The sequence below is a fragment of the Rousettus aegyptiacus genome, unplaced genomic scaffold (assembly GCF_014176215.1).
Source record: "Rousettus aegyptiacus isolate mRouAeg1 unplaced genomic scaffold, mRouAeg1.p scaffold_m13_p_15, whole genome shotgun sequence".
Classification (NCBI taxonomy): domain Eukaryota; kingdom Metazoa; phylum Chordata; class Mammalia; order Chiroptera; family Pteropodidae; genus Rousettus; species Rousettus aegyptiacus.
In genome coordinates, this window is record NW_023416290.1 from 10,226,369 (window position 1) to 10,238,868 (window position 12,500).

The 12,500-nt window shown below is 35.0% G+C and overlaps 1 protein-coding gene and 1 long non-coding RNA gene across 5 annotated transcripts in view; one reads left to right on the forward strand and one right to left on the reverse strand.

Annotated features, from left to right (window-relative positions):
- Nucleotides 1-7,664, forward strand: part of CPA6 (carboxypeptidase A6) — a 224,284-nt gene extending 216,620 nt beyond the window's left edge. For both annotated transcript variants that reach the window (XM_016152944.2, XM_016152943.2), the window contains one exon: nucleotides 7,292-7,664. In XM_016152944.2, coding sequence (XP_016008430.2) covers nucleotides 7,292-7,479 — 188 coding nt within the window. In that variant the 3' untranslated portion in view covers nucleotides 7,480-7,664. The remainder of the gene's footprint in view (nucleotides 1-7,291) is intronic.
- Nucleotides 1-12,500, reverse strand: part of LOC107514827 — a 110,187-nt gene that overhangs the window by 77,724 nt on the left and 19,963 nt on the right. The window lies entirely within an intron of this gene.

Here is a 12,500-nt window from a genome sequence, read left to right on the forward strand (position 1 = left end):
GGGTGGACTGGGCAGGCACCAGAGTAAATCCTGCTCTGCGGAGTCAGCTCCCGCACAATAGCTCATCCACTATCATCACAGCCAGTCCTTACAGCCAGTCAGCCTGAGGATAAATCCTACCCACTGGCATAACAACAGAAATCAAGGTTCAGGCACAACAGGAGGGCATATACACAACCCACAGGAAGAACGCCCATGGGGCATCCACCTTAAGTGACCAGGGAGAATACAGCACTGGACTCCACATGACACCTACTACATAAGGCCACCCTGCCAAAAATGGGAGACATGGCAGATCTACCTAATACATAAAAACAAACAAAAGGAAGCAGCCAAAGGAGACGAAAAAACATGTCCCAAATGAAAGAACATGATAAAACTTCAGAAAAAGAACTAAATGAAATAGAGGCAAGCAATCTACCAGATACAGAGTTCAAAGCACTGATTATGTGGATGCTCAATGAACTTAGGCAAACAATTGATGAACTCAGTGAGAACTTACACAAAGAGACAGAAACCGTAAAAAGGAGCCAGTTATAAATGAAGAATACAATAATGGAAATGAAGACTACACTAGAGGGAATGAAGAGCAGATTAGATGAGGCAGAGGAGCGAATCAGTGCTTTGGAGGACAAAGTAGCAGAAAACGCAATCAGGACAGCAAAAAGAAAAAAATTTGTAAAAGTGAGGATTGCTTAAGGGACTTCTGGGACAACATCAAATGTTACAACATTCACATCATAGGGGTACCAGAGGAGAAAGAACAAGGCATAGAAAACCTATTTGAAGAAATACTGACTTAAAACCTCCTTAACTTGGTGAAGGAAATAGACATACAAGTCCAGAAAGTGCAGTTAGTCCCAAACAAAATGAACCTAAAGAGGCTCACACTATGATACGTCATAATTAAAATGCCAAAATTTAAAGAAAAAGAGAGAATTCTCAAAGCAGCAAGACAAAAGCAGTTAGTTCCATGCAAGGATCCTCCCATAAGACTGTCAGGTGGTTTCTCGACAGAAACTTTGCAGCCTAGAAGAGACTGGCATAAAACATTCAAAGTGATGAAAAGTAAGAAAGATTATTCTACCTAGTAAAGCTATCATTTAGAATTGAAGGAGAGATAAAGAGCATCCCACATAAGAAAAGATAAAGGAGTATTACAGCACACCAATATTACAAGAAATGTTAAAGGGACTTCTTTAAGAAAAAAATAAAAAATATGAATAATAAAATAACATAACTATATACCTATCAATAATTACTTCAAATGTAAATGGATTAAATGCTCCAATCAAAAAACGTAGAGTGGCTGAATAGAGAGGAAAACAAAACTCATAAATACTCCCCCTACAAGAGATCCACATCAGATTGAAAGACACGTACAGACTGAAAGTAAGGTGATGGAAAAAGATGTTTCATGAAAATGGAAACATAAGAAAGCTGAGATAGCAATACTTATATCAGACAAAATAGACTTAAAAACAAAGCCTATAACAAGAGACAAAGAAGGATATTACATAATGATAAAAGGATCCATCCAACAAGAGGATGTTATCCTTGTAAACATTTATCCACCTAAAGTAGGAGAATCTAGATATATAAAACAAATATCTATATAGATATAGATAGATATAGATATAAAGGGAAGAGAGATTAACAGTAATACAGTCATAAGCAGGAATTTTAACACCCCATTGACATTAAGGAATAAATCATCCAGACAGAAAACCAATAAGGAAACAGCGACCTTAAATGACCCATTAGGCCAGATGACCTCAATTAACATTTTTAGAATTATTCACTTAAGGGAGAATATACATTCTTTTCAAATACACATGGAACATTTTTTAGGATAGACCACATGTTAAGCCAAAAAACAAATCACAATAAGTTTAAGAATGAAATCATATCAAGCATTAGCAACAATCACAATAGTCAGAAATTAGACATTCAAAGGAAACTGAAAAACCCAGAAACATGTGGAGGCTAAATAACATGCTACCAAATAATGAATAGGTTAATACCAAAATTCGGAAGAAAGCAAAAGATACCTTGAGACAAAAACACAACAACCTAAAATCTGTGGGACACGACCAAAACAGTCCTGAGAGAAATTCATAGCAATACAGGCCTACCTCGACAAGAAAAATTTCAAATCAACAATCTAACCTTAGACCTAACGGAACTAGTAAAAGAACAAAGCTCAAAGTGAGTAGAAGGAAACAATAAAGATTAGAGCAGAAACAAAAGAGTTTTAAAAACAATAGAAAATATCAATGAAACCAAAAGCTAGTTATTTGAAAACATAAAAATTGATAAACTTTTAACCAGACTTATCGAGAAAAAAAAAGGACCTGAAGAAATTAAATCAGACATGAAAGAGAAGAATGACAATCAGCACCACAGAAATACAAATAATTATAAAAAAAATTCCATGAATTATATGGCAGCAAATTGAATAATCTATAAGAAATGGATACATTCCTAGACTGAATTAAGAAAAACAGAAAATCACAACAGACCAATAATTGCTAACAAAATCAAGTCAGTAAGCAAAAAATTCCCAACAAAGTTCTGGACCAGATGGCTTCACAAGTGAATTTTACCAAATATTTAAAGGAGAATTAATACTTAGGCTTCTCGAACTATTCCAAAAAATTGAATAAGAGGAAAGTCTCCCAAGATCATTTTACAAGGCTAACATTACCTTGATTCCAAAACCATATAAACATATTACCAAAAAAAGAAAGAAAATTATAGACTAATATCCCTGATGAACATAGACACAAAAATCTTCAAAATATTAGAAACCAGATGCAGCAATACATTACAAAGATCATATTCTGTGATCAAGACGTATTTATTCCTAGGATACACAGTTGGTTCAATATCCAGAAATCAATTAACATGATACATCACATAAAGAAAATGAAGGATAAAAACCATGTGATCATATCATTAGATGCAAAAAAAAAAAAAAAAAAAGACACCTGACAAATTCCAATATCAATTTATGATAAAAACTCTCAGCAAAGTGGAACTTTAGGGAACATAACTCAACATAATAAAGGCTATATATGACAAACCCACAGTTAACATTATTCCCAATGGTGAACGGGACAAGGATGCCTGCTTTCATCAGTTTTATTCAACATAGTAATAGAGTCCCAGTTATAATGATCAGACAATAAATAAAAGACATCCAAACTGGAAAAAAAGTAAAACTGTCATTATTTGCCAATGACATGATACTAGGTAGAGAGAACTAAAGAGTCCATTGAAATACTATTAGAACTGATAAATGAATTTGGTAAAGTAGCCGAATACAAAAATTAATATTCTGAAATTGGCTAATTAATATTTCATTTTATACACCAATAAATCACAAAGAAAATTTTTTTAAAATTCTATTTACAACTGCATGAAAAAAATAACAAAATACCTACAAATAAATTTAACCAAGGAGGTAAAAGACCTGTCTTTGGAAAATTATAGGACACTGAAAAAAGAAATTGAAAAGGACAAATAAATGAAAGAATATATACCATGCTCATGGATAAGTAGAATTAACATCGTTAAAATTACTACCCAAAGCAATCTACAGATTCAACACAATATCAAAATACCAACAGCATTTTTTCACATAACTAGAACAGATAATCCTAAAATTTATATGGAACCAAAAAAGCCCCCAAATAACCAACCAAAGCACTCTTGAGAAGAAGTACAAAGTTGGAGGTATACTACCTGACGAGGCTGTAGTAATCAAAAAACATGGTACTGGCATAAAAATACATAGATTAATACAACAGAATAGAGTCCAGAAATAAACCCACACCTATACGGTCACTTAATCTATGACAGGGGAGGCAAGAATATACAATGCATTAAAGAAACTCTATTCAATAAATGGTGTCAGGAAAACTGGACAGCTACATGCAGAAATATGAGACTGGACTGCTTTTTTATACTATATTCAAGAATGAATTCCAATTAGATTAAAGACTTAAATATAAGACCCAAAAGCATAAAACTCCTAGAAGAAAACATAAGCAGTGAACTCTGACATTGTGATCCCTTATCACAGGGATCACTTCATAAGTTATATAAATGTCTAACCACTATGCTGTACATCTGAAACTGATATTTTTTTTGGATGTGTCTCCTCGGGCAAGGGAAATAGAAAATATAAACAAATAGGACTATATCAAACTATAATGTTTTTGCACAGTGAAGGAAACCATCAATGAAACAAAAAGACAATCTACCAAATGGGAAAAGATATTCACCAATGATAATCCAATGAGAGGTTAATATCCAAAATCTATAAGGCACTCATACTTAACACCAAAAAGACACTTCATTAAAACAGTGGGCAGAGGAACTGAATAGACATTTTTTAAAAAACAGGAAATACAGATGGCCAATAAATATATAAAAAAATGCTCAATATCATTAATCATCAGAGAAATGCAAATTAAAACCACAATGAGGTATCACCTCACACCTGTCAGAATTGCCAGCAACAATAAATCAACAAACAACAAGTGCTGGAGATGATGTGGGGAAAATGGAACCCTCGTGCATTGTTGGTAGGATTTTAAATTGGTGCAGCACTGTGCCAAACAATACGGAAGTTCCTCAAAAATTAAAAATAAACTACCATATGAGCCACCAATCCTACTTCTTAATATTTATCCAAAGAAATCCAAAACACTAATTTGAAAAGATACATATACTATGTTCAGTGCAGCATTTTTTATAATAGCCAAGATATGGAAGCAACCTAACCATCTATAAATAACTGGATAAAGAAGTTGTACGTACATACAATGTAACATTACTCAGCCATAATAAAGAATGAAATCTTACCATTTGCAACATAGATGGACCTAAAGGGTATTATGCTAAATGAAATGTCAGACAAAGACAAATATCATATACTTTCACTTATATGCAGATTCTAAAAGACAAAATAAACAAAACAGAAACTCAGATACAGAGAACATTTTAATGATTGCCAGATAGGAGGAGTTTGGGGGTAGGTGAAAAAGGGGAAAGGATCCAGAAACACAATTGTCAGTTATAAAATAGTCACATGGGTGTAAAGTAGAGCACAGGGAATATATTTAATATTATAATAACTATGTATGGTGCTAGGTGGGTACTAGACTTATCACGGGGATCACTTCATAAGTTATATAAATGTCTAACCACTACACCTGAAACTACCATAATATTCAATGCCAACTGAAATTGAAAATTTTTTAAGTTTTTAAAGAATGGGGGAAATCACATTATCGAGTAATACTAATATAGATAAACAATTTTAAAACATTTTTAAAAATTTTACTCACACTTCACATTTTCAGCTTGATAACAAGGCATAGTCATAGTATATTTACTGAGAAGAACCTGTTACCATAGAAATGAGGCTGTCGCAGTCCTGTGATGTAACTGTTGGCACATACAGTGTCTGACTTTGGCTACTATGACTACTATTCGTAGTGCCTGTGTACTCCAACCCAGAAGGACAATGAAGCCACAGCCAGCCCACCTTCTGTCTTTAACTGAAGCAAAGAGAGCCTGAGAAACATCAGAGTCATGTGATTGCCATTTTCACGTAATAATTCTATCTAACATGTCCTGGCAAAAAAAAAAAAAAAAAATAGCATAAAAAATTGTATTATTTGAATAAATATGCTCTGAAATTTTTAATATAATAGTGTGTCAGGCTAGATCATATAAATTTCAGGGGTAAGTATATAAAGATTCTTCTATGAAACATGTACTCATTTATTTTAAAATAATTAAGAGTATATTATGCTCAAAAACGACATACTGGGCACTTTGGGGTGTAAAGATGCAAAATAACAGGTAATATATTCTAAGCACATGATTTCATTTTCACAACAGTATGTAGTAGGTAGGATTCCTTTTTCAAAAGGGGAGACTGAGGCACAGAGAAGCCGCAGGTGGTAGGATCAGATACAGCCCGAGTTGGCAGTCTACCTCGAGTGCCCACACTTTCAACTCTGTTGAAAAGCTGGAGCATGTGAGATCCCAGGAGCCTTAAGGAGATGGTTGCCAGAAAGGATTGTCAGGTAGGTTAAACGCTACTTAGAGTTTGAAAGTTAGATTTGAGGGGGAAAAGTTTTTTTAAAAAAGGAGATTAGGCTTGCCCTCATTGGTGACCTTCAAGAACAAAGTTTTCACGGACTAGTCAAGGCAGGAACCAGGGTGAAAGTGGTTGAAGATGTAGAAGTAACATACGTACTCTTGTGAGTTCTGAAGTGACAAGAAGGACAAGAGGATGGCACATAGCAGGCTCATGAGAAGCGCTACAAGAAAACTGTGCTTAAATATTTTTGGTATCAAAAGAAAACACGTAAAAGACAAGCAACTTTTCTTCCTCTGAGCCCCAAAGAGAAAAGTCGGAGAGCCGTGATGTCCGTAGAGGAAATGAAGGGCTAATTATCCATGATGATCATGGCGACAGCGAGAAAGTGAGGGGCTAGAAGAGACTAGAAGGACGAGAAGAGAATGAGAAAGTTTCCATAAATAATGGTCTAGAAAAAGGAGCTGAGAGCAAGCAGCTTTGGGAGCAGAGAAAGTGATTAGTGTGAATTTACAGCAAAGACTTTTTCCAGCTCGCTCATAAGAAGTGAAAGCGGAGAAAGCAGGCCAGGGAGTGAGAACTAGCCACACAAAGGCAGAAAAAGGACTGGATGGGGCCTTTTAGGGGTCTGGTGAGAAATTAAGTGAATTGACCATGGCCGGGTGGAGAGTCAAATGAAATTGTAAGAAGGGTGGGAAGAGTCTGGGCACGCCAAACTTAAGCAAAGGCAAAGAACAAGTTTATTAGGAGGGAAAAAATAAGAAAAGTAGAAGAAATCAGGAGGTTTTCTGGGAACAGAATTTCAATATTCTAGACCTTGGAAGTGGAGAAGAACTGAGTGATGAGAAGGAAAGAAGTCCAGGGTGTGATTTTGTTTATGGGTGAACAAAGTGTGGGTGGGAATAAATGCTTTTGGAATTGAGCCTGAGATAATTTGAGGTCATTATACTGGAAAAACATTAATGCTTAGACTAGATCCTCAAAGATGATAGCAGGTATGATTTATAAATTCCATGAGCCCAATGTCAAGAAACTACTGGTAAATCATTCTTGTCGAAATGGTGTTTATTGGAAGGATTTAGCATAGCTTAGTGAACAGTACTATATATACATTTTTTGAAAATTACACAGGTTCTTTGGTAAGGCTGATTTTTTTTTTTTTTTAACTTTTAGATGTGAGTTCTGGTAGCTCAATGGATTGGGCCTACAAAACTGGAATACCCTATACATTTGCTTTTGAACTACGCGATACTGGGCACTTTGGATTTTTACTCCCAGAGATGCTTATCCAACCCACCTGTACAGAAACCATGCTGGCCGTGAAGAACATTACAATGCACCTACTAAGGAAGTGTCCTTGAGATGGCCCAAGGTCAAGTCCACCACCAAGAGCTAATTGGCAATGGGTAGAAATTGTTTTTAAAGAAAGGGACATGTTTGGAGTGAACATATCTGTGGACTTTAAAAGGAACTTCTCATGCAATTCAATGCTCTGCGGCAATAAAAAAAAAGATAAATAATAATAATAAAACAAGAGCATAGACTAGTTTGTTGTAAGAGAAAGCATCTATTTTATATCCCGTTAGAGTCTCTTTTGATTAAAGTGGGGAACATTTTCAAATTCTTTTGTCTCAAGAAATGTACAAATTGAGGATTTCATTTTAAATAAATCTCATGATCTCAATTAAGATCTTGACTACTAATAATGTTTAATCATGTGTTTCTTTTGAAATGAAAATTTTTGAAATGGAAAGAACTATATCCCTTAATATAATAAATATAAAATAATCAAGACTTTGAGTTATTCACATCTTTATCCCCTGGCACGTACCTATAAAATAGTAAGATAGAGCATTTTATGTTTAGACTCTGAGAATATCACTTTTAAAATAGGAGAAAACATTAATTGAGGTGCCGGACTCAGCAGTAAGCACTTTACACTAATAACTTCACATTATTCCTCATATATTATACTATTATCCTCATTTTTTGAATAAGAAAATTGAGGCTTAGAAAGGTCATCTAGACTCTCATTTCCAGAAATATGACAGGATAGAATTCTAGACTGCTGGAAATAACTACAATTTCTAGACAAAATTTAATTTTTTAAATCATCTTTAAAACATCAAATAAAAAGTAAGGGAATCTCCAGCCAGGCATTGAGTGAAGGCAGGAACCTAGATAACTAAGTGCTGCGCCATTATCCTGAGAGCATTGTCAAACCAGTGAGTGAAGACTGATTTTCACAGCACTTTGGAGACTGAGAGCAGAGAAGAAATCTCAAGTCTCCCCTAAGATGAGAAGTCTAATAGATTCTCCTCTTAGCGGGATTCTGGGATTCCCAAGGGCAAATTACAAATAACTCCCATATTATATTCAAGGAACCACAAGGAAAATGAACTATTTCAAATTTGGCAAGAGTAAAGAGGGAAGAAGTTGCCACTGAGAATGTGGAACGAGTCAACCCTCACCTGAGTTTGCAGCCCAATTTCAGATTACAGGTATTTCTCACTTACTCAAAATTCACTTAAGGCTACTCACTTTCATGGAACACCTACATTAGTACCTGTTTTCACTAACAAAGAAATCCGAAGAGGATTTTTACTTAAAAAAAAAAAAAAAAAAAGGCTAAAAGCAAAACTAGCATTCAGCGTTTGTTTTGCAGGGAGCTGTTATAGAGGCAGCGCGCATCCCAATCAGTGAATATGTCCCCACTGAGCTCCTTACCTGGGAACTAAGCATCTCAGCACCAAGTCACTAAGACTGTGTCTTAGTGAGCATCTGTGCTTTATCTTCATTTATTTTGTACAGCCATTAGCAAGATGTGTCCTAAGATGACTGCTTGTTCACTTTATGCCATTTTGGTTTATGAAAACTTTCATAGGAACTCTCTACTTTCAAAAAGCGGGATAAACCGGTACCTAAATGGTCTGATGAATCTCTAGCCAAAAATGTAATGCACATTAATCCCAGATTGATTGTACCTTCCAAGTATTTGGTAGAAGCAAATACAGATCCTCTCACAGGACTTATCTGACACATGGTGGACACCAGGATAAAGAGATGAGCCTAAAAATTTCCAGAGAGTAAAAAAATAAATAAAATTGACAAAGGAATAAGGACTACAGTAGCATGAAATTTCTCAACAGCACCACTGAAGCCTGAAGACAATGGAGAAATGCCTTCGGAGTTGTGCAGAAAAGTTTTGCTTTAAAAATCTACACCCAGGAAAACAATCAAAGAAATGTCACATTTTCATAAAATTGAGGCCCTCAATCATTCACCTTTCTCAGGCCACTCGTGAGGGTTCTGCTCTACCAAAATGAGGCATACATCAAGAGAAAGATAGATGTAGGATCCCCAAAAATAGGAAATCCAACATAGGAGAAAGGCATGGGGGAAAAAATCTCAAGATAATGGTGAAGGGAAAAGTCCCAGTAACAGCTGTATGCCAAGCTGAGAGAACTAACTTGGAGTAGGAGAACTGAGGACTTCAGATCTCCAAAGAAACATGAAACAGAACACTTAAACACGTTCATTTTAACTTTTATCAGAAAGTGGAGGGATGAGTTAGTAATAAGGCACAGATACCAAGCAAACAACAAAAAAAAGCAATTGTTAATGCTGGTGCAAACATTAAGTAATAACACGAGAAGAAATGGAATCATAGTATACTATGTGACATATCTATAAATAATGTTTACATAGTTAAATGTTAGCCCTAAATATTAATTTAACCCAAAACTATGATATAAATATATCAAAAGGACAGGAAGAAGTAAATTTATGTTAAAGGAAGGGGTATAGGAGAACTAAATCTTCAACTGCTATAGTAGGATGTCTATAGACAACATCTAATATTGAAAAAGAAATCAAGGAATATTGGTATTTGCATTTAATTTAGAAATTAGTAAATACTAGAAGAAATTATTTTAAAACTTTTGAAAAAAGATATAAAAAGATTTCAAATTATTAAACTAATGAGAGGCAATGGGAGTCAGAAAGGATGAAGCAGAGGACTGCTGTGTTTTTTTAAATACAAAACTTGTCATAATATGTGACTAGTTTTATTTTTAATTATGAAAAATATCTTACAAAGAGTACATTCCTCTGAAAGGAAGATCGTTTTTTAAGAAGAACTCTCAACTTCTCACCACCCTATCTTTTTGATGTAAATAAAATGCACATCACTTCAATAAAAAAATCAAAATCAAATTTAAAAGAAATATTAAATGAGATTATATGTGGAATGCCTAGCACAGAATCCAGAATATAGTAGACAATCAGGAAACGTTTATATTCTCTGTTTTACGAATCTAATTTCTCTTTATCTTTAGTTCCAGTTACATATTTGCAGAAATGGATATGAGGCAGGTTTGAAATTCAGTCTTGCTAAGAAACTGTATGCCTGGGACTTTAAACCTTAATTCATCCTATCTGACAATAAATGCTCGGAAATGATCGGGAGGCGGGGGGTTGTTTTATACTAGTTATTTCTATTCACACAACAGGCGAAATCCTAAGTGTCCAGAACAAGCAGGAAGGCCAGATATTGATATTAGTGAGTCTATGAACAAAGCAAAAAGTGCTAGATTTTGCTGGAATTTAATCTTTTGTTCTCGAGGCTAACTGTTAGGGAATGGATGCAAAAATAAAACATTGTTTTAAGTTCTAATACTCCCTATAAGATTGTTTTTAATAGACTATTAATGGAAACAAAATGATCTACTATTAACAGTTTACTTGTTTTAATAGTAAAATTATAGTTCGAATTTTGATTTACTTTTCTTAACATGGGAAATTTGTTAGTTTTAGATAGTGTCATATATTACCTTAGCTCTTGATAATTATTTTGGGCTGCCACATCATGAAAAGTATTTACAGCTAAGTTGTACCAGATCAAATCTAATTGATTAAATCAGAATTCTGTGCAATGTTAATTAGAGTATGCTGTAGATTAAGCAAAGTAATTATATGAGCGATTGCATTTAATGGAATATTTTCATGAATCTGAATATTGCATAATAAACCTGAAAACAGCTACACTGAATACCTAATATATTTACAGAACAAATTGCACTGAGAACCACTAGGATATCTGAATGATGCACATGAAAATAAGACAGCTCGAAGACCTTGTAAAGCGTACTCTAAACTCCTCATTTCCAATGTACTGCCAATTCCCCCCACTGTGTTTCTGCGGTTATAACTTCTAGGACTACTACTTCTTTCCTCAGCGGATGTCCGGTGGGAGTTTCTGCCCAGGGCATCCATCCTCGTTCCAACAACCCAGCCTAAATAAGGGAAGCATCTCAAATAACTCAAGACTTTATAGCGTCTGGACTCTAGAGTACTGTTCACCTTATGATTTAGTTATCGGTTAAATGAAAATGCTAGCTTCCCCACATAACACTGAAACAGTATATTCTACTTTTCAAACTGACTGAAAAGTGAATGCTCCCCCAGTGGAAAGAATTAAAATAGGAACACCCAGCCCCTCCACGGAAGTGAGCCAGCAGCCCAGTCTACATGCTCTAGAAGCAAAACTTTGCAACAACCAAATGACTGGTGTTAGGTTCAGTTACTAAATTTTTATTACGGCTATAGTTTTGGAAGAAGCACAGATCCCTGCTATCGTAGGTAGAAGTCTTCAGTAATTTAAAGCTGTAGTCAATATTCTAAGGGAGGCTATCTGATATCTGCTAAGCAGAAATTGTGTTGATAGTCGTTTAGATCCAGCTGTGTGCCTCAAGCAATACTAGTCTGAAATATCGTGTAAGGTTTTCACTTGGTTGAGCTGTAAACGTGAATAGACAGTTTAATGGCTTTGTGCCAGGGTCAACAAATTCCATAAAAGAATATTTGAAGTGTCACTATATCTGTCATAAACTATCATAGGAAATACATAAGGATAACCTAACATAAGCTAACAAGGAGTGTCCAAGAACCAACTATTTGTGGCAATAACAGTAACTGAGAATTTACACCCAAAGAATTCTGTACTGGGAAGTTGAAATCTAATTAATGTTCTTTTTAGACTCATAAATATGAATGCTAGCCTTTATCTTTCTTTTAAAATATTTGTGAGCCTGTTCCTTTTTGTTACTTTTAGCCAAGGTGCTTTTATTTTCTTCCCTACTAGACCAGTTCTTGGGCTTTTGCGTGGGGAACACAGGGGTGCAGACGATCTTTTGACAAGAAATGGGAACTTTCCCAGAGACTCTGAGGGCAGGAAGCACGGGCAATGGAGAGGAAAGAGAAAATTTTTAGACTCATTGGTAAAGATTTTTACACTGCTTTCATGGTATTCAACAAAGACTTTGACATTACTGGGCCATAGTCTTTCCAATACATCATGATTTGAGAATGAACTATTTGGACC